Here is a 22,042-nt window from a genome sequence, read left to right as displayed (position 1 = left end):
TTGTTACTTGGCAAGGTTTTTAGTGAGGCAACAACTCATGCACCATTTCATCTTTGACTTGGCACAAGAGGGAGTGTTAAAGGAAAAACACATTATGTGCCTTCGTCAAAGTGATTGACGGAGAGGAAATCAAGCAATTAGCAATTACCATCAATCAGCATGGATTACGGACCAATCAGTAGTTAATGTCATCATTGTAATTGTTCTTTCCATTGTAATTATCTTCCTATATAAAGGGGTTATGAAATGAAATGAGTAGACCAATTCCAATTGTCATTTTACTTTAACAACTAGAGAAAAAATAATAATAACTCAGTTATTCATACAGAAACATATATAATGGAGTTTTTGTGGGGTGTAAAATTTTTAAAATGAGTTGTAGTCAGGAAATGTTCTAATAGATCCCCTCAAGGCGATGGGTGAGGAGTAGTCTCCTCAAGGGGAATCTGGGTGAGGAGAAATCTCCTCAAGGAGAATATGAGTGAGAATCCTCTCAAGGCGAATCAGAGTGCTCAAGGGAAGATTGTTTATGGGAAGAGGACTAGAGTTGTAACTGAAGATCAAAGTATCCCATCTGATGTTGCTTCAAGTTTTGTCTCTATTAGTTAGGATCCTGTTATATTTGTGTTTGTAAGAAGGAATATATTTGATGGGTTCCCCTTATAAATTGTAAGCAAGTTTAGGGAAAATTAAGCTCAAGGCTTATGTTGAACGTTGTTGTTATTCTGGTAATGGGTACAATATTCTCTGGTTACAATCCTCATCTTCATACACAAATACGAACCACTGATTACAAACATTAACAAAAATACAATCTTAATCTTACATACAACTTGAAAAATCAAAATAATGATGACCAAATAGGGAACTCATAATTCTGTCCCTATAGAAGACCATTTACAGGTGAGGTACTAAAGACTGGCTGGTCTTTGTTAGTTGCATATGCATCATTGTTGATGCTACTGCTTTTCCGTCGAGGCTTAGCCTCTCCAAGCATGGTTATGACATCTCTCATGGAGGGTCTGTCCTTGGGAAGCTTGGTAGTGCAAACAAGTGCTATTCTAAGGACTAAGAGCATCTCTTCTTGAACATGCTTGCAATTTCCTACACTGGGGTCTAATACTTCTTCTAAACATTTGTTGTCCCTAATCTTCCTTCGAATCCATTCCACGATGTCTACCGACTCTCCAAACTCAGGGTCTAATGGCCTCTTTCCTGTTAGAAGCTCCAATAGAACCACACCATAGCTGTAGATGTCAATCTTCTCATCAACCTTCAATGTGTATCCATATTCTGATCAAGTCACAAAATTACAATGTTAGTGAGGGAAAAAGTTACAGAAACTTTATATAACGAATTATTCACGATTCAATTAATAGTTTGACAAGGAAACAAAACACAAGATTAAGATGTGAAACTCACCAGGGGCAATGTAGCCGTATGAACCAGCCACCATGGAAACTGTCTCATTTTTTCGGACCATCATCCTTGCCAACCCGAAATCTGCAATCCTAGCCTCAAGGTTTGCATCGAGTAGTATGTTATTGGACTTGATGTCTCTGTGAATGACTGGTGGGTGACAATCATGGTGGAGATAAGCAAGACCTTGCGCAACTCCGACTGCTATGTTATACCTTGTAACCCAATCTACAAGCAACCTCGCAGCTTGCTTGCCATGAAGGGCTTCTCCAAGGCTGCCATTGTTGATAAACTCATATATAATCATCAAATTGGTATCATTGTTCAGAAATCCTAGTAACCGAACAATGTTTCGATGCCTTAGCTTCCCCAAGAGATTCACTTCCCCCACTAGATCACCACTGCTTCCAGTTTCAACATCTGTTGCTGGTCTCCACAACTTCTTAACTGCAACAACTGTGTTTGATCTTGTTATCTCAGCCTTATAGACAACGCCAGTAGCTCCCATTCCAATCACATTTGATTCCTTCACACAAGCCAAAATGTCAGCACTTGTGAAACCAAGCCTCTGGAATGCCATTAATCTCCATGGCCATTCTCCATTTCCCACATCGAATCTATCTTCGAAGCAACTTCCATTCGAATACCACCTCTTGTATAGAGACCTTGCACCAAGAAGTGCAATTCCAACTGCTAAAGCTGATGAAATGCCAATCACCCATCCTGCAATAATATTCTTAGTGTGCAAGCTCCTATGCCTCGATTCCAATGCTGGATTTCGGGCACAAGGAGGGAGGACACCACCGCAGAGACCAGCATTGCCTACAAGATCACTTGGGTTTATTGTTCTAAGCACACCATTTGCTGGGACAGCACCTTCTAGCTTGTTGTATGAGACATTGAGAGTTTCCAAGGCTGGAGAGATTCCAAAATTTTCTGGTATTCCACCAGTGAGAGAGTTGTTGGACAAGTCCAAAATGGACAATGTGGGCATCATGGCAATTGACTTGGGGATTTCACCAGTTAATTGGTTGTTGGCAAGATTCAAATTCACCAATCTCTCACATGAAGCAATGCTTGCTGGAATGGTTCCAGAGAAACTGTTTGATGAGAGATCAAGCACAGAAAGTGAAGGACAGTCCTGGAACTGGTCTGGAATCTCTCCTACTAAGAAATTATTCGAGGCCATGAAGGTTTGCAAACTTGGAGCAGAGAGAATTGTTGAAGGAACAGAAGAATGGAGGTGGTTTCGAGAGAGATCAATGAAAGAAATTGAAGTAGAAGAAGAAATGTCATCTGGGATTGCACCAGTGAGATTGTTATTAGCCAATTCTAACCTTTGAAGCCTCCCAAGCTTGCCAAGACCAACTGGGATTGTCCCTGAAAGAAGATTGTTCTGCATTCGGACACGAACAAGTGAAACACAGGTTGATAAGCCAACTGGAATTAGACCTGTGAAGGCATTGTTGAAGAGGATGAGCTTGGTGAGATTGCCTTTATTGCACAATGTCGCTGGAATCTCACCGGAGAATGAGTTGGATGATATATCCAACCACACCAATGGAGCATTTTTACCAAGATCACTTGGTAAAGAGCCTGATAAAGAATTGTTCCACAGCTCAAGAACCACTAACTGAGTCAAGTTTCCAAGTCCCAATGGTACTGAACCGGACAACTTATTGCACATGAGATTCAGTAGCTGCAAGTTCTCCAGCTCACCTATCTCTGATGGGATTTCACCCGATAACTTGTTATCGGATAGGTCAAGAAACTGCAACGAAGGAATGGTGCTGATTTGAGGTGGGATTCTACCTTCAAAGTTGTTCTTGTACAAGAACACTGTCTCTAGTAGCTTCAGCTTCCCCAACTCAGCTGGAATCTCACCACTAAGATTGCCGACTGCCAAATCAAGATACTTCAAGTTGGTGAGATTTCCAAATTCCAATGGAATCCCACCTTGAAACTCATTGTACCCAAGAATGATGCTCTCCAATGACAAAAGTTTCCCAAGCTCTGATGGGATTTGACCTGTGAGGTTATTCCCAGAGAGGCCAAGAAACTTCAGCTTCTGCAACTTCCTGAAGGACTTCGGAATCTCCCCTTCAAAGAAGCTCCCTCGAAGATCCAGGGTCTCGAGCATTGTGGCATTGCCAAGATCCTCGGGCAGAAAACCCGAGAAGTTGTTGCTGGAAGCATTCAGATATGACAAGCCATCCGCCCTTCCAAGTCCCACTGGAAAATCACCAACAAAGGAATTCTGGCTGACATCAAGGCTCTTCAGTGCTGTGAGATTCGACATGGATTTCGGCAATGATGAAGAGAATGCACTGCAGCACAAGTTGAGACTAGTGAGACTTTTGAGCCATTGGATGTCACCTGAGACTGAACCACTGAGATTCATGTGGGAGAGATCAAGCTTCTCGACGTGACCCTGACTATTGCACCATACACCAGTCCAGTTACAGTGATCAGATTGGACTTTCCAATCCTTAAGACTCTCCAAAGGATCAATCAGACCTGCTTTTAGTGAAAGCAAGGCAGATGCTTCATCATTGTTAGCCACAGCAGCAGAACCATAAGAAGCAAAACCAATGGAACAGTGAAAGAAGAAGAAGATGAGCAAAATCTTCATATTGGGTTCTTCTAATTGGCTACTGAGCTACTCTGTCTGATTTTCCACCATTTTCAGAATCTGAAACTGCTAGAGTTAGACAGAGAGAGTGAAACTGAAGTAGTGGAAAGAAGATTGGATGAAGATTATGTGTTGGTATATAAATAATTGGTTGAATTTTGGGTTTTGGGGTGACTGATTAGTTGCTAATAATTGGTTGATGAGCTAGCTCGTGAGATCTTGGCCAATGCAGGAACAGCTGTGAGGGTTTTGGACTCATTGGAAGTTTCTCCGACACCAAACATGGGAGAGAATGTGGTCTAGGCTCTCTCATGCAGTGCTTCTTTCTTCTTCTCTGTCATCTTTTATATCCTGTATATAGTCAACTTTAGAGTAGTCGGTCATCATAATCACAAAAAAAAAAAAAAAAAAGGTAAATTTCAGGTAATTCTCTCCTTCACTATTAATACTATTTTTTCTGTAACCCTATGTTTATAACTGGTCTTGGGATTTGGGCAAGTGTCGATCCCAATGAAAAATGGATCACATATTCCCAATTCAAAGCAAAAGAGTCAATTGACCAGAACCCTATTTAATCAATCCTTCTGTTTTCGTCTCCTGATTATGATGCATTCATCTTGGACGCTCAAAATTTAAGACCTCCAAGTCAGTTCTGGATATTATTTCATGTGGAGGGTTTTATTTCCCATTTCAGGTATCTAAAATTTTGAATACTCGCCTTTCAAAAAAAAAAATTTGAATACTCATGCTTTCTTTAGACATTTCATATATCTTCACATAGCAAAATGAGGCAATTGTTTTGGACTTTCAAAGTTTTTTTTTTTTTGGACTTTGATATAGGCAATTGTTTTGGACTTTGTCAAGGGGAACCCAAAGGCTTCCCAGGCCCAAGATAAACCCCTTCGGCGTATGTGAAATGCTCCAACTGTGCATTGCAGCACAGTGCCTGGCCGCTTTGACAGCTTTGGGGTTCGAACCTAGGTTGGGGAGCACACCCAACTAGGCAAGAACCACCAGGCCACTTGCAAAGTTGAGAACCTCCAAATTGTATATTTATTATACATATCATTTTACTTGAATGCATATCAAATGTCGAGAGTTTTGTATTTATTATTGACGTTCGGAATATTTGATCAAGTCTCTTAATTTTCAAATACCGTTAGTTTTTTCATCAATCGTTTTATATAAGAAAAGGAAATGTTCCACATCTTTTATGTTCAAAACACCAAGAACATTAATTGTACAGGTTTTTCTTAAAAGCCACTATATCTTAAGCCTCACACAAAGATATGGAACTATAACCAACATGCTTGAATGATATGGGTTCCCAACTTCCCATGATCCTAGGTTTCTCTACTTGTAAAGGGTAACTTCTAAGTATGACAAAGATTTGGGTTTCATGATTGAATCAATTAAAAGAAGAAGTACAAAACGTGTGTATACGGTAACATATATCAAACCCAAATGATGGTTGTTACTAGCTACTAGCTAGTTTGTTAAGTTTCTAAATTTTATATACTGCAGAGTACTTTTTGAAGTTTCGTTTTTCCAGTTTGTGGATGAAACAATATAAAAGCACCGCCAGTTCATACCCATTATCTACCAAGTTATATGGTTAATTATACTCGATAATTCGATGAACATGTCAATTATTCCTCATGATTGATATGAGGGAATCTTAGCATGTTACAGGGTGAACCAAAAGATTAAAACAAAGACAAAAAACTCTGATCCAATTTTAAAAACATACATTTGACGGGGGCCATGCCTATATGTTAATTTGCAGGGTAGGTTTCCTATGTCCGTGTTAGTGTCCCCTATTTTTTCCAAGGACTAAAGTCTAAATATACCCTTATATTTGAATATCAAGTGGAGGGTAATTCAAAAAATCAAAAGCATTCATCTTCGCTTTTTGTACGTAGTTTTAACTTCTAACAAAAAAAATCAATTTTAACAAAAAATCAATCATATCAAGATATGTTCGGTTATTAGTCTATATAATATCTACAAAAAATTCATTTGTATGAAACTGAAATAAAAATAATGATAATTAATTCATCGACTAGATAATTCTTGATATGATTTTTTTTTCTTTAGACTACAATGAGACGTCTTAAAAGAAGGAATCTGCAGTAAACATGGCCCTAAAACATGTTTCATGACCAGGCAAAATGATTTTTGTTTTTCTGTGCGTGCATTCTTGCTTAAGAAAGAAGGAAAATATGTGGACAAATATGATGCGACTTTAATGGGAGAAAATGTGGTGCCCCCAAGTGATTGAACTGAAAAGAGAAAACACAGTACAAAAGGGGAGGATCAGATTCAAGGAGGAGGAGGAAATGAAAGAAGGTGATGTGCACATTATGAATGATGATCTCGCAGAGGTCAGGCCGCCAACTACCATTTCTGCATCAGATTAAAGTCTTTGTTTTTCCTTTCCCCCCTTGCTCCCTTTGTTCATAATCTGCCTAGTTTCACATGCACATGTAGACCTGGTCCAATGTAAAATAATTGATAATGTCACATAGTGGCACTATAGTTTATAACAATGACTGTACTATTCTGCTAAATTTAGAACCAGATGGGGAGGGAGGCCATGTGAAAAAGCAGCTTCCCTGGGAAGTGCCTCCACCCTATTATTGGAGAGAGAAGAAGACGAAGAACAAAGACTTGGCTAAATGCTGAGGATTAAGGGATTTTAGGGGTGTGACTTAATTGAATTGGATCTGTAAATTGAACCCTAGATTTGGGAAGGAAGAAGAAGAAGGGTTATGGGTGCTTACGTGCTTTCACATGGCTTTATGCTGATGCACACCAAAGCCAACCTTTCATGATGGTAAAGATCACTGGTGCTGGTGTCTGCTACACGTGTGGCACATGCCTGAGTTGGGGTCCCATGGATTTCTGGGACCCATTTTTGATTTGATTAGGTACACTAATCAAGATTGAAATCCTAGTGCTTAGCACTAAGCTAGACCTACTATATGCCAGTTCATGGCCTTTGGGTCTCTCTCTGACACTATATGTCTAAACCAATGTTTTCCTCCTCCTGGTTCTGGATTAAGGGAAAACAGTATTTTGATGCTTCAGTTGATGGGTTCACAATCATTGCCTTGTTCTTAAGGTTGAGAATCATTGCTTTGATTTGGCGAGTATCGAACCAATCGAATGACGGTGAAACCGCCAGATGGTTGCACCTTTCTTAAGATTTTTAGTTTTTTGGTTAATGAGATATATACCAAAAGCAAGGGTTCAAATTTCTTCTCATTATCTAAATTTCGACAAAATTTTTCAATATCATCCTTATTAATATATAACCGAAATCGAAAATATCTTCGAAACTTTAATTTACCAATACTGATCGATGTTTATCAAACTTTCAATGAACACTGGAAATTCGAATCAAATTTTAAACCTTGCACAAAACTAATATACTCCAGTTCTCCTCTTTATAAACTAGTATATTAATGATGTTTAGAATTAATCTTTCTTGGTTGATATATTTGGACACAGTCTACGCCTAAGAAAGACCCACAACAGTCCAACAAGAAGCTCAATATAGTATCCATAGCCGAAGCCCAATCTGATGATCAAATGCCAGAAAAACTTGAGGTACCATCTTCCTTCTTTCAAATAATTTTGATAAAAGTAATGCATCTGTATTTCATAAACTTTCTCGAGGAAAAAGCAAAGTTGAATCAATGCAACAGTATATAATATGATCCACAAAATCACAGAGTATACCCAATAATTTCCAAAACGCTTCTGGAAGATATATCATCAGAAGCAATGAGGTGGGTAAAAAGAATAGAGAATCTGTGATTTACAAAATTTATAGACAAACAAATTCACACTACTACTCTTCTTCTCTTTCTCTCTCCTGTCAGAAAGTTTCCAGTGAGATATTTCTCTACACCGACTCTCAATGTGATGCTACTGAGATTTTATGGTTTTTCTCTGGCAGTTACTAAGGAGAAACGAAAAATGTATGGCCGGTGGCACTGAAATTAAAACTTGGCCACCAACTGTCTACATATAGTCTAGCTACTACGACGAATTTCTCTTTGGGTATGTTTTAACAATAAGAAAAGATTAAGAGGGGGAGGTGCTTATGTACCTAAAATGAATGCATGTATTTCGGCCCAGCTAGAGACTGTATACAGAGTGCCAGACAGTGGCTTCCATTGAGAGGAACCTTCTTCATCGGCAGCAAGTTGTCTCTGCCTCTTCACCAAACCAGAGAACAATGGGACAAAAGAAACGCCAAAATGATCACCTAGTCTCCTTAGGCATGAACTTGAGCCGATTACAATACCAATATCTGCTTGAAGGAGGCAAAGAAAGTCACCAACTGATCCTCCAATGTAAACTGTCAATTGCTTGTGCTCGTCTTCACTACTCCTGCAGGGACCCTTTAGGATGCCAGTGAAAGCTTGAAGCTTTTCCATTGGAGACTCCAATTTCTTAATAATTTCCCCAGTGGTAACCGATTCATCATAAGCCAATTCGTTTGAGTGTACACTCAAGGCATTTAGATCTCCTGCGCAATGGAAACCAAAATGAATTTCATGATATTTGATTGAAATTTGAACCTAAGAGGGCCAAATTGCATTAACAATGAAATGATAGCTCTTAAATGAAAAAAGCGCAAGCAGAAATGCATCTTCCAGGTAGTGATACCTGAAGAAAAAGCTGATACAATGAGGTCACTACACCAGCAGTATGAAAGTACATGAACATCGCTTTTAAGGTTTTCATATTTCACAATCTTCTGAAAGAAGCTTCTACAACCATCCTGAAGAATAAGAGCCTGGCCAGCCCGTTTTATATCATCTAGATTTAAACCCTTTAGCACTCCTGACTGAACCACCCTTTCATTTGCCTGTCTCTCAAACTCCGCAAGTTGTTCAAGGGCACTGCATAGATCTTCATAATGGAATCCTTCCACTGCAAAATTTTAGGAACACAATCTTTTCATGCCATGTTACCTATGAAGACATAAATCAAAATACATTTCTAATATCAATTACTGAACAAACCTTTCTCGCTGGTCAAGATGGTTTCTACACATTGTTCAAACTCTTCTGTATATTGGGTGGAAAGAATATCCCATGTGCTCTTTAAGTCTGCTGAAGACAACCGGACAAGTTGGGTTTCAGATCCATAAGTTTCAGCCTTTGGTACTGTTCTGATGGCAATCTCTGCTAATATGGCAGAGGAATCGAAAGTAGTGCATGCCAAGTCAAAGTCGCAAAGTATGGTAAGATGGCAGTCGGTAAAGTCATGCACCCGAGACAAAGGGACTACATCTTTATGAGGAATTGGCAGTCCACTATTAATGATGAAATCTACTTCAAGTTTCATAGCTTGATGATATAGCTTCTCTAGAATCTCAAGCTCCTCTCCAGTCAAAGAGACACTAAGTTTATCTAGCATCTCTTCATTTTGTAGAGCTGTTGCCTGAATCCAGAGTAATGAATAAAAAATATTCATGTCAGAACAGAAACTTAAAAAAAAAAAATTATAAGAAGAAATAATACACATTCATAATTAGACATCCATCCATACCTCAAAATCTTTAGACGAGAAACTGTCTATCCACCTTTTATAGATGTGACTATTATCATCAGGATCCAGAATACCCTGAATCTTATTGCTAATATACGCATAGAGTCTCATAAAAGGAGCCACAGCAGCAAGTGTATAAGCAGCAAGTTTTGTCTTTTCAAATGGTGTAGCAATTTTACCCGGAACTCTTCCTCCTTCAACTTTCCCTGATGCTGTTGCAAGCAAGAAATCTGTGTATTTGGTTGCTGCATCATTAGAAACACCCTCATCTGGGACTTCAATTCCCCAATCCTGCACATCATGTTCATCCAACTATATAACTAGCAAGAATACAAATTGAAGCTAAAAGAAACAGGACATTACAACAAGCAAAGTGAAACTCTTGTGAATAGTAATGGCATATGTCTAAATACTATTCCTGCTTCTAGAATAAATGATCAAGAATTCAAGATCATCATTCTTCTTTCGGTTAAAAAAACCAAACGGATAACAACAGTACAACATAATTACTTATCCAATATGGCAATGAATATGATGGCTATGAGTCCAATAGTACCAGTGACCTCAATAATTACATATAAAATGATAAACGTCATCATTCCTGCAACTATTCCTGCATAATTACATTACATAAACACCAAAACTCCACTAATTACGGATTCAATAGTCCAACATTCTTCAACTTAGTCCAAAATTCTTAGCTTAGCAAGTACATAACCAGTAAATTAGAATACATTGCATCACATTAGCCAAACGAACAAACACAAGTCAACAAGAATTTCCAATTAAAGATTGATTAATTACTCGGATTAGTTTATCGTGCAATTGAAGCCTCTGGAGAACGCGCTTCCTCAAAGCGCGTATGCCGGCCTTGTCATCGTCGTCGTCGGCGCAATCCTCCGCCAATTCGTACCTGAAAAAAAAAAAAAAAAAACCAGAAAATCAAAGATTCAGTGATCGACGAGTAGAGCAAGAAACGAAAAGGTTCAAACGAATTTGATCGAAAATCTGCTTACGCTTGAGCAAAGGCTTTGAGGAAATGGAGGTCCTGAGCGACGAAATGGCGGAAGGTGTGAGAGTCGAGAGTGGCGGAGGCGAGGCCGACGAAGAAGGGAGTGTAGAGAGCGAAGACGGAGTCGTCTTTGAACTTGATCCAGAGCCGACGAGCGAGGCCTGCTTCGTCCATCATGCTCTCTCTCTCTCTCTCTCTCTCTGTGATTCTTTGAATTTTGATTTGGACTGAGTATGATGGAGAAAAAGGGAGAGAGAGTTTGGTGAATTGGATTGTTGTGAATTTTTGGTTGGGGGTATTTATAGGGGTCCATGATGGGTCCGGAAATGTCCAAAATTGCGGGAGAAAATATTTAGGGGTTTTGGTTCGGTCTCGTAGTCTCCACTCTCCATTAAGCCGCCGTTAGTCAACAGCTAGGCAAACATCTAATCCCGTCTTCTCCAGTTTCATCGCTTACGTCATTTATTATAATTTTAAATAATTTCATGTTTTTTTGTTTTCGCAGTGTTTGACAGGGTTGTGCTATTTTCCTTGCCGCAAAATAGGCGTTTGTTTTCATGCTTTTTGTACTATCATTTATAGGTTTCTTTCTTTTTGAGATTTTACTGAATTTTAACGCGTGTACTTAAATCGTTGGTCTAAGTTTTGACTCAAAGTGTTATTCAAAATTTTATAATCTACAATAATATAATATATAAATAATGCATATGTAGTAGATTTCGAGCAATTGAGAAGAGTTATAATGGGGTTGTAATGACACGAGTCACATTTACCGTATGAAATTTGACACCAATACTTTCCTCTTTTCTTTTCTTTTTTTCTTGAAATGAAATCGAATGTTTTGACCTTAAATCCTTAATGTATAAAATTTATTCAGAGCGTTTTTATGATGATTGATTCCACAACTAATCTGACGTGATATTAGTCTTTCGAGTTAGTCCAAATAATTAAAGAGTGAGAACATTCTAACAGCTAGATCAAGGGTCCAATCCTTTTTAATGTTAAAAAAAATAAAAAAAAATAAAAAAACTCTATCGGTGACGATTTTAATGACCGCCACAAAAAATTTGATTTGGAATTAGATATCATATGATTTTCTAGAGTGGTACCTAATTATAGGTGGCTTGACATTTTGGTTTATCATAAATAGAGACACAGAGAGATGGTAACTCGACCAAAGGCGTCGTCAGAATCATGTTCAAAGAACCGATCTTGTTTTTCACACAAAAGTGGATCAGTAGTAATCAAAGAGCTAGAAGAAATTGGTGGTGATCTATACGCAAAGCAAGTCAAATACGAATTATCTGTAACATACTGGTGCTTTAATGGGGTTCATTGAACCATCGCTGTTACATACCGGACCATATATCGTAAATGACTAAATGCTACGGCAAATTATGGGTTGTGAACTTCAAATAGAACCCATCGAACTTTTCAACTCTGGCTTTGTGACAACACAGAAATGTGGAACACAACTATTACTCATTTTGGACCTTTATAATATGAGCCAGACCAATTCTTCCTTTAAGTTGTGCTACACTATATATATATATATATATATATGTATCTATGGGATATGAATATTCAATATAAGTCGTTAACGGTTCGGGTCCCGCTGGATTTTATGGCCGAGTGTGCTGACCCGAAAAAGTCAGTTAATAGTTCTTGAACACTAAAAACCAACGTGATGGCAAAGATCGATCTATGATTTCATAGGAAAATGAACACCGTGGTGGAATCTTATTCATATTAGCAATAGAGAGCCAAATTCATTGCTAAAGCGACCAATGAGTCTCACATTAGTCACCACCCAAGTAAAAACGAGTATGAAGTTTTTATATAAAAAGTATTATGATTCTTCACTTTCTGTTGTGAGATTTCAAACGCTTTAATTTAAGTCACATTTTCCTAACATTTTCAATTGTTTAGCTCTTTAATTTATTTTATTTTTCGAGACAATTCGTTTGATAAATTTTCTCGTAACCTCAACTCCTTCTGCGTCTTTCACTCACTCGACATCTTTTACCTCTTTAAACTAAAAAAAACAATCCCATCAAACACTTTTGAACGCGGAGATCATGCCTAGCTAAGAAGCTATCTCCGGCTGACTTTGACTAATCAAAAAAGGAAAACTGAGTTCTCGAGAGAAAGACCATAGTCTCATGATTCTTGATAACAAGAGAAAATTGAATTGTTCTTTTCCATTAAATTTCCCACGGTTTGGAAAAGATGGAGATGGTTTCAACTTCACAAGTCACAACCAACAAACTAACTCATCTCTGACTTGGAAAAGTTGTCTATGGTTTGGTGGAACTGGTCTCCGAATTCCGTTGTTTCTTTTTGTAAAAATTCCTTTATGGGACTTCCTGATTTTTATTTTTAGTATAATGTTTTTACTTTGATGTTCTGTTTTGTTGTTCTATTCAGCAATCTTTTTAAGAAAATGTTTCATGTCTTTCCCTCTCTAAATAATTGTTTTCTCTTCTTCTTTTTAATAATTTGGGGGATGCAAGTTTGCCCTCTCTCATGAAAAAAAAAAAAAAATCTCATGTATTCCTTTTTTCTTGCTTTTGTAGGATAAAGTTTAAGTATTCTGGTTATATTTCCCTTCAAGATGATGAAATTATCCCGTTGAATAACTACTTCCCAATTGTTGTCACTGCATGTATTCGTGTCTTGAAGATGTTCGAGAAGTTTGATATGTGCGGTGCCTAAATTTGAAGAAACATGCATATCCACAGTGCGTGAAAAGTTCATTGATATATGTTGAAAAACAAAGAGAATCAAACAAGCCTATAGTCCTAAAGATAACAAATGTTCCGCAAATTATTTTACTGTTGGATCTCATCGTTTTCTTGTCCTATATCAATAGTTGTAAAGAAATTATTGATTGCCGTGAAGAGTGGAAACTAGCTAGAGCCGTAGACGACACACAAAATTGGGATGATTGCTATGTACATGATTGAACAATTTGTTTCTTAGAATTAGCAACTTTTGACAAGTGGCAAATCATCATGGAATTGAGATCATGATCTTGAACAAATTATCCAATCCCATATAAAATACTAGCATCATTACCCCTAATCCTTTCATTCGATCATGACACTAGTAATTTAGTAGGAAAGAATGATTATGTGTAGGCTACGCCGTCATCCTTAGCAACAAAAATTATGATCTATATGACACATTAAAAAGATTATGATCTATTAAGATCTCATAAACAGGGAACAAACAAAGTTAAAATTTAAAGACACTTATCTTTTATATTCAGGGGAAACAAGTGGAAAGCCGAGTAGCCGACCGCATATTTGGGTATGACATACTCTCATTAGATAGTATATTATTACATCTAATTTCATTTCAAAGTTAAAATTTCAAGGTATTGTCTATCAATTACTTCTAATGTTAGCCAAGCCTAAATTTCTTAAAAAATAGTGAATGGTACTATTGAATGGTGCAAATTGAAATTTGATGATATGTTATTGCTGTAAATCATGCTCATTTGAGAATACCTAATATTTTTTTGTGTCGTTGTTTTGGACTATTTATTCTCATTAGGCCTCTAAAATCAAGCCAGGTCCGGTCGACATGACCAAGCCCAGCCCCAATTTTGGGCTATGGGCTGGACCTGCCCAAACTAATGGGCGGGCTTACCTCAACCCAATTTACGTAGGCTACGGTATGGGCTGGCCCAGGCCTTACTTATTTTAGTAAAGTTTAGGGCCGAATCAGTCCTGTCTATGAAAAGTACAATTTTTTTTTTTTGATATAAAATAATTATTTAGAGCATATTAAATAACTATGTTAAATGTATCATAATTTCATTTGAACTACAAGTTGTAACTTTAGATTTGATTTATTTTGTCAATCGATTTATATTATTATAACCAAGGTTCGAAAAATCGCTAGGCGCTAGTCCGGCGGTTGGCTGGGGAGGAGCGCCCAGGCGCCTAGGCGGTTTTATACTTTTTAATTTTTATATCATATAAAAATATATATAAGAGTATATATATAAAACTTTTAAATGAATATATGAAGACTTTATAACTTATAAAAATAATTATAAGATATTCTATAAAACTATATTTTATTTCAACATTCCGTTGCCCACAAACTTAATAACCAATGAATTAAAAGGAGGGACATAGGGAAGTGGACTTCAAAAAGGGTACCGTGAAAGACAAAAAAAAAAATCATCTCTGTTTCTCCTACTCTCCTCCCCTCTCCCTCTCTATCTTCATTCTTCTTTAATTGATTGAATATTTATATAATTAATAATTTAATATAGGAAACGTGGAAAAGTGGAAGACACGCCCCACTTGCCCATCTATCTTCTCTCTCTCTCTCGACAAATAGCAGCCCCGCCGTTCTCTCTCTCTCTCTTGAAATTTTCTTCCTCTCTTGCGCAAAACCAACAGCCACCAGTCCACCACCCTCCACTGTCTCTCATATTTTTCTTCATCAATTTTTCTTCTTTTTCATTGTTCAATCACCTCATGAATAACTCTACAAAAACAAGGTTTCAGTTCTCACTTCTCAGATTCAAGATCTTGATTTGGGAGGAAGCTGCGGTGGCTCGGGGGGAGCTCTAGTGGAGACGTGGAGCAGAGGCGCGGTGGGGAGAGCGAATACGGTCTATTTGCAGTTTTGGGGATTGAATGGTTTGGGGAGAAAATATAGTTGTTTTGGAGTTTATGTCTCACAAAAAGAAAACCGCCTAATCGGCAAGACCACCCAGACGGACGCCCAGGCAGCCCAGTCGGACGCCCAGACCGCCTAGGCAGCCGCCTAATTCCCCGCCTAAGTCCACTGATCAACCCTTACTCACCTCGGTCTGCTGCCGCCCAGTGCCTAGGCGGCCTCTTTTAGAACACTGATTATAACTAATTTTTTATTTAATGGGTGGATTTGAAAAGGTTAAAATTTTTTTAAAAAAATTGAGTTCGATTGTCAACTTAATCATATCAATTTTAATAGAAGTCAATATTATTTCACAAATCACTAGTCAAATACAAGGCGAGTCATTTGGTCTAGTGACATAAGTTTTCATTTTGTAAGTAAGAAGTCGTGAGTTCGACTCACAATAGACTAGTTATTGTATATGAGTTGTTTATTTTAATATAAAAAAAATACAAGGCAGGCCGCATGCTTTATTGGCCTGAACTTTATCAGCCCATGAGCAGGGTCTGGGCTGAAAATTAACACTTAGGCCACAAAAGTTGGGACCAAACAATATGTAGGTCTGGGTCGTGTGATAGTTCATCAATCAATACAAAATACCTGGAAAACTTTTTCCTTTTAAACCAAGTACATACTGATGCCCTGAATCCACAAAGTCAATAGATACTTGCTCCTTAGAGTCATATATTACACAAGTTTACGAATTAAATTGTCATAACAAAATAATAAGTAAATGCTCTTTAGAGCTACTACATAACGGAAGTCTTATCAACGGTAAAGTCACAAAATTGACTTCCTACTGTAAACCTGCAAACAAGCTACCTCAGCTTCAACCACGATTATCCTGACCTACATGATTAACCCTACACCATCGAATAGTGCACCGGGTTGCCACACAACAAACCTGATAAGCTTATGAAAGCTTGTATGAGTGACTCACACCAACCATTAAGCAACTCACACCAACCACAAGAAACCACCCATTCAAATGAATGAGAAACGACCCACGCATTGATTCCTTTTCCCGAAGGAGATGCATATGTCACTCCGTGACAAAAATCATACCATTTGATCACACAAAAAAATGAATATGAAACCCAAAGTCCCCTATGGACAATAACAGAAAGAATACTCCCGAAACTCTCTTTCAAACCCGTACTTATGAGTTCCAAGTAATCTCAACTATTACCCCTATAAGATACAATTAAAATCCTGGCAGACAGACTAGAGCTCTAACTGATCGTAACCACTAACCCGACCAAGAAGTGATTCCAGATAACATGCCATGGTCACATTCGTGACCCTCGATCACAATTTGTGATCCCCGATCCTTAACCCTCAGGTATTTGGATCCCAGGTATAATACCAAAATATTAAGCGAGTCGCACTGGACCCAAAATGTTACCCGAATCTATAATAAAAGATTCCCTGTAATTGATCCCTATCAATTACTCCTGGTAAAAGACAAAAACATTAAGCAAGTCGCAGTAGACCCAAAATGTTACCCAAATCTAAGCTAAAAGATTCTCCATAATTGATGCCTATCAATTACTCCCGGTACAAAGACCCACATTTAAACAAGTCACCCCTGATCTAAAAATGTTCAACAATTCTCAACACTTTTCAAAACAATAGAAATCCACACTTTTCACAATATATTGTTTTCGGAAAAGTCAACCTCAAAAACAATAATATGAACCCTATTACAAATATTGATTTCATCATAACAAATCCATCAACACATATATATTTCACGTAAATATATATATATACGTGGTCATTCACTTAGGAATGCTACTAATACCAACTATAGTTTACAGTTAAATAATAACTCCCAAAACGATAAGGTAAACCTGTTCATAAATGAACATTGTGAGATTACGTATTCACCTCGAAATTCCCATTGCGTCTTCACTTCACTAAATATCTTACAGAATGCGCTCTGTCAAGCATCTAAGGAAAGTAGAGCCTCTATTCAGTACACGAATCACAAAGAAGTTAAAGTTTGAATCTCCATATTGAACTACAACTCGAAAGTAATGACAATCGAGACGAAACCTCATCCGAGACCACCCAATGTCTCCGGAATACTGCTATGATCGATATGACAAAACTACAAGTTGATCGAAAGGCCGGATCCTCATGGATAGATGACCGACACAATCAAAAAAAGTAAAAATCTAACAAATTCATATGATCTCCAAAAATTACGTATTATATATCAAAATACTCGTATCGACGAGTAGATAATAAATAAAACCAAAAATTGTCCCTGACATGACAGGAAATAGCTGCCAAATGCCGCCACAGGTGATGACACATCGCCGCCGGCCAAACTCAAAACCACAACAATCCAACCGTCCAAATTGTCAAGAATACCAAGTATGTAGAGTAACTTTAATACCTGGAGTTCAAGCCAACTCAGTCTAGATCGCCGCCATAAGCTAGAAATTACTGTTCACCTCAAGTTGCAACTTCACACTGAAAATTGATCAAAACCACCACCAAGGATCGACAGAGAAGGCTGCTGCGAGCTCAACAAGGTTGGTTTGAAGCCCTGCCGTCGTCGGAGATAGGAGAACCGATCGGGTCCAACTGCTCTCGTTTTCGCCTCCTTGCTGCGCTGCCGTGGGTGTATCGCCTCTAGGGAAGAGCTCATGGAGGAGTCGAAGCTGTCTAGGTTGGTCTCGTTGTTAGATGTTGCCGGAAAAAGGAACGCCGGCCGGGTTGAAAACTCGGATACGGGTCGGGTCGGTCGGAGTTTAGGGGAGAGAAGAGAGCTTTCTGAATTTCCGAAAATGGAAGTTTCCAAAATTGAAAATAGTAAATTTCCAAAAACGGAAACGGAAATTTCTATTTATAGTGATTTCCAAAAAAATATGAAATTTCCAATAGCCATAACTTCCACATACGAACTCCGATTTTTGCGTTCCACATATCTACGAACTCATATCGACACATTCTACGACTTTCGTGAAGAAAGTTTTCGGAGAACCCAACAAATAAAAGTCAACCCTATGACCCCTAAAAAATAAAACGTTTCGAGTAATTATTTGTCCGAAATACTTGCGCCTCATCCTCAAACTACGTACTCGTACCAACAACCACTAAATTAATTTCAAAAAATCCTCAAAAATATAATAACAAATTTTCGGGGTATTACAACCGAGATCTTAACACCTTTCTGAACCCAAAATCTCAAATTGATAACAGTGACTCGGTGAGACATCCATATTTCTCTTCAGAAATTATCCGAGACAAGCTCATCAACAAGATCCATGTCATACGGTCGGACGCCATCTAAAAGAAAATCAAACAAGTCCCACTCAATAGTCATCACTGGACACTCCAGGCGGATCAATTGCCTATCCGCTCTTTTCGGGTCATGATAGTACACAAGGTAGTTATCTTGAACATCTGGGGTGTGGTGCTGACCTATTCCACCGGTCTTATTATTAGCAAATCTTTGACCTGGCCATGCAAAATAAAAACATATTTTCCATAAATCTCAAGATACACTTTCCTAAGGAAATGGACTACATCATCGGGGGTGACTCGATGTACCATCACTAGGTTTCGAAGCGAGAACGCCTTGAGGGCTTCATATACAACTTCTGGTGGATCCTCCTCTTGGTCCTCCTGGACAGTATCAGCAGCTGTTTTGGGCTGCAGATACAAGACAAAATGCAAGTTATTACAGAGTGATATAAAGCTACTGGGGATATTTTTTCAAGGAACGTATCTTTAAGTTTGTTGATGATGGCTTTTAGTACTTTACTCCTTGAAACATATTAATGTTGGGTTAAAGCACTTGAATTGAATTGTTTAATTACTTGGTCCTATTAGCATATGTAACCTTACAAAATTATTTAAAAAATTAAAATAATAATAATAATAACTACGCACGTTAAGATATTAAATATTAAAGATAAAAATTCATTTGCTATAATGGGATGACTGATTGGTGACACCATTAACCACTTACATATAGAGAATGAATTCGGCAACGAGAATAATATTTTGAATGATTTTTTGGATTAGTATTTCTAAGTATTAGTTTGTTTTGAAAAAATTATTGTCGGATTATGTTAATGGTAGTTCAAAGTACTACCTTGCAAAATAAATTAAAGCAATATCTCCTCACAATCGATAATTTTTTTTTGTTAATAAAAATTAAGTTTTCTAAGCTTCCAATCACATTAACAGATTAGGGTTAAAACTAGAGTAATGGCCACAACAAAAATGTGATTAGAACGAGAATATATAGAAACTACATTTTCTTGGCTTGCTATCACATTAAGAAGTAGTAAATGTGCTAGAGTAATGCATAACAGTCACAACACATAACGTGAAGAAAGTTTACTTCGCATGGCTGTGACATTCATTCAAAAGCACATCAAATATATCTGTTACGATCCCCAGGATCGTAACCATGAAATGACATAGTTGCAAAGTTAAAGAAGTAAAAACTAAGAGAAAACAAAGTAATTAGAAAAGAAAATTAGGGTTAGGGTTTAATTAAAAAAATCAAACTTCATTGAACTAAGAGAAAACACAGTAATTAGAAAAGTAGATTGGGGTTAGGGTTTAATTAGAAAAATCAAACTACATTGATCAATGGATCTATTCTACATGAATATTGATGAACTAGACAATTCATCAAGGATTACGGTTTGAGGATGGGGTTGGGGTTTCATCTCACATCCAATATGTTTGAAGTGGGTGTGAAGTGAAACTACTTTGATTTATTCTACATGAATATTGATGAACATGACACGTACCAGACTCTGGGCTGAAAATTAACACTTAGGGCCACAAAAGTTGGGACCAGACAATATGTAGGTCATCATATCTTAAAGCCGGGCCGGCCTAGCCCGCCCATTTTACAGGGCTAATCCTCATGGTACCTATATTTGCACTATTTTTTTTTGCCCTTAAAAAAAAAAAAAAAAAAAAAAGGACCTTTGGATGATCATTCTCAAATCTCAATCATCTATTATCCAATTCCTTGTATGGATTACCCATTATCCGGCCCAAAGCTTCCTTGGGGGTGATAGTGATTTGTAGGTTGTTCATGGACCATGATCCACAATTACAAGGTACCATAATCTAACAAGTGACAATCTCACTCTCCAATATCCACCAATTCATTGAAAAGCTAGAATGTTTTCAGAGTGAATGGCTGTCCTTATTACACACCACTCTATCCTCAAACCACAACTCCTCTCCTTAACCAGCCACCTCTAAGTCTCTCTCTGTCTCTCTCTCTGCTTGCAGTTGTGCAATGGCAACCTTGCAGTCTTCACTTGCATTCTCCTCTCCAGCCTCCCACTGTCTCCAGCAATCACGCTCTCATTCTGGTAATTCAAGCTTCTTGCTTTCACTGCATGTACTGTAATTTTGATCACTTTCAAGAACCCAGTACTTGACTTGCTTTAGGTACACCAAGCTTTCTCCTTTTTATGTTTCTGGGCCATTAAAGGTGAAGGAACAAAATGGGGTAGACATTTTTTGATGGGTTTGTTTAAGTTTAATTTGTGTCAAATTCAGAACTTTCTAAGTTGATGAGATTGGAGTTGACAGTTGGTCAGAAAGAATAAGAGTTCTTTGTGTTTGTGAACTGATGCTGGTGACAAAACACTAAAAGCAGTCTTATTAATTACCAAAACACAGAAGCAATGTTTGAACTAGGTCCTTACCTACTGTAACTAGAGAGATCCTTGTTGATAAGAGAGAATATAACTCTAATACTGACTTAGATAATATGTGCTCTTTTTGTTGGATAGGGTTGTTATCTTGGGCGGTTCATAGAAGTGCAGAGTCCACATTCAATGGCCAGTCTTTGCGCATTTCTCGGCCCCAATGGGTGCCACTAAGGCGGTCTAGTCAAGCATCTAGATCCATCAAAATGATGGCAAAACCAAAAATTCAGTTTATCCAAGGAACTGATGAGCAGACAATACCAGATGTGAGGCTAACCAAATCAAAAGATGGTACCAATGGCGTGGCTATATTCAGGTTTGAGCAGCCTTCTGTTTTCGACTCATCTGGCGAATTTGGTGATATCACTGGCTTTTACATGATTGATGAAGAAGGGGTCATTTCATCTGTTGATGTTAACGCAAAATTTGTCAACGGAAAGCCTGCAGGAATTGAAGCAAAGTATATAATGCGGACACCAAGAGAATGGGACAGATTCATGAGATTCATGGAGCGCTATGCTAATGACAATGGCTTGAGTTTCATCAAAAAATGAGGCAATGTATATCGTAATCTGTTATCTTGCTCTTCCATGGCATCTTAGCAGTGCTGGCCTTTTTCGAAGTCAAATGAACCTCGAGAATCATAGTCCATCAATGTAGCTTGATGTAAGTACACCATGTTCCTTCTGATTCAACCAATTTTTCTGTTATTAAGATGTATGCCAGTCTTCTGCATTCGAGTTAAAGAGGTGAGATAGTTTATGTTTCAAAGCCTTCTTTCTTTTGATTACTCTACTGTAATTTGAAGAAATGATACAATGATGGCGACAGGTTAAATGAGTCATTCAATGTATTTGATCATTTAGTTTCAGGATTCAGTCTTGTTTAAGGTAATGATTACTTTGTGAGCTTGTTTCTGCTAGGAGTTCAAATTGCAGGTATATACATTAAGTTCTGCTCAACCAAGAATGTAGATGATAGAAAACAGGGATATATTATTGAATATCGAGTTTAAATGAGGGTAATATA

At 37.8% G+C, this 22,042-nt stretch overlaps 3 protein-coding genes across 5 annotated transcripts; 1 reads left to right on the top strand and 2 right to left on the bottom strand.

Moving 5' to 3' along the window:
* Positions 1 to 765: 765 nt before the first annotated feature.
* Positions 766 to 4,075, bottom strand: LOC112174861 (MDIS1-interacting receptor like kinase 1). The gene is made up of 2 exons (XM_024312691.2): positions 1,423 to 4,075; positions 766 to 1,293 (listed from the first exon to the last, which is right to left on the bottom strand). The coding sequence occupies exons 1-2, from the start codon at positions 4,049 to 4,051 to the stop codon at positions 884 to 886; spliced, it is 3,039 nt and encodes a 1,012-aa protein (XP_024168459.1). The 5' UTR covers positions 4,052 to 4,075; the 3' UTR covers positions 766 to 883.
* A 197-nt stretch (positions 4,076 to 4,272) lies between these two features.
* Positions 4,273 to 10,895, bottom strand: LOC112172792 (bifunctional TH2 protein, mitochondrial). 3 transcript variants are annotated; one of them, XM_040508807.1, is made up of 7 exons: positions 10,636 to 10,895; positions 10,424 to 10,532; positions 9,620 to 9,910; positions 9,091 to 9,511; positions 8,732 to 8,998; positions 8,169 to 8,591; positions 4,273 to 4,402 (listed from the first exon to the last, which is right to left on the bottom strand). In XM_040508807.1, exons 1-7 carry the CDS (start codon positions 10,806 to 10,808, stop codon positions 4,389 to 4,391), a joined length of 1,698 nt encoding a protein of 565 aa, XP_040364741.1. In that variant the 5' UTR covers positions 10,809 to 10,895; the 3' UTR covers positions 4,273 to 4,388. The 3 variants fall into 3 exon arrangements, with proteins under 3 accessions (XP_040364741.1, XP_024166044.2, XP_040364740.1); XM_024310276.2 differs by having other exon boundaries at positions 4,292 to 4,416; XM_040508806.1 differs by lacking the exon at positions 4,273 to 4,402 and adding an exon at positions 6,365 to 6,543.
* A 9,584-nt stretch (positions 10,896 to 20,479) lies between these two features.
* On the top strand, positions 20,480 to 21,874 carry LOC112174200 (photosystem II reaction center PSB28 protein, chloroplastic). Its single transcript, XM_024311939.2, has 2 exons — positions 20,480 to 20,671; positions 21,098 to 21,874. Exons 1-2 carry the CDS (start codon positions 20,596 to 20,598, stop codon positions 21,565 to 21,567), a joined length of 546 nt encoding a protein of 181 aa, XP_024167707.1. The 5' UTR covers positions 20,480 to 20,595; the 3' UTR covers positions 21,568 to 21,874.
* Positions 21,875 to 22,042: the final 168 nt, after the last annotated feature.

Source organism: Rosa chinensis, chromosome 6, assembly GCF_002994745.2.
Source record: "Rosa chinensis cultivar Old Blush chromosome 6, RchiOBHm-V2, whole genome shotgun sequence".
Lineage (NCBI taxonomy): Eukaryota > Viridiplantae > Streptophyta > Magnoliopsida > Rosales > Rosaceae > Rosa > Rosa chinensis.
The sequence above is the reverse complement of the archived record's forward strand: the minus strand, read 5'-3'. Positions and strand labels throughout refer to the sequence as shown.

Bases quoted from the DNA above. Each gene is read 5' to 3' on its own strand.
- LOC112174861 (XM_024312691.2), bottom strand. From the start codon at position 4,051: ATGAAGATTTTGCTCATCTTCTTCTTCTTTCACTGTTCCATTGGTTTT. The intron at 1,294-1,422 runs GTGAGTTTCACA...TGACTTGATCAG, and splicing joins ATACGGCTACATTGCCCCTG to AATATGGATACACATTGAAG.
- LOC112174200 (XM_024311939.2), top strand. From the start codon at position 20,596: ATGGCAACCTTGCAGTCTTCACTTGCATTCTCCTCTCCAGCCTCCCAC. The intron at 20,672-21,097 runs GTAATTCAAGCT...TTTGTTGGATAG, and splicing joins GCAATCACGCTCTCATTCTG to GGTTGTTATCTTGGGCGGTT.
- LOC112172792 (XM_024310276.2), bottom strand. From the start codon at position 10,808: ATGATGGACGAAGCAGGCCTCGCTCGTCGGCTCTGGATCAAGTTCAAA. The intron at 9,512-9,619 runs GTATGGATGGAT...CTCTGGATTCAG, and splicing joins TCTCGTCTAAAGATTTTGAG to GCAACAGCTCTACAAAATGA. The intron at 8,999-9,090 runs GTTTGTTCAGTA...AAAATTTTGCAG, and splicing joins CATCTTGACCAGCGAGAAAG to TGGAAGGATTCCATTATGAA.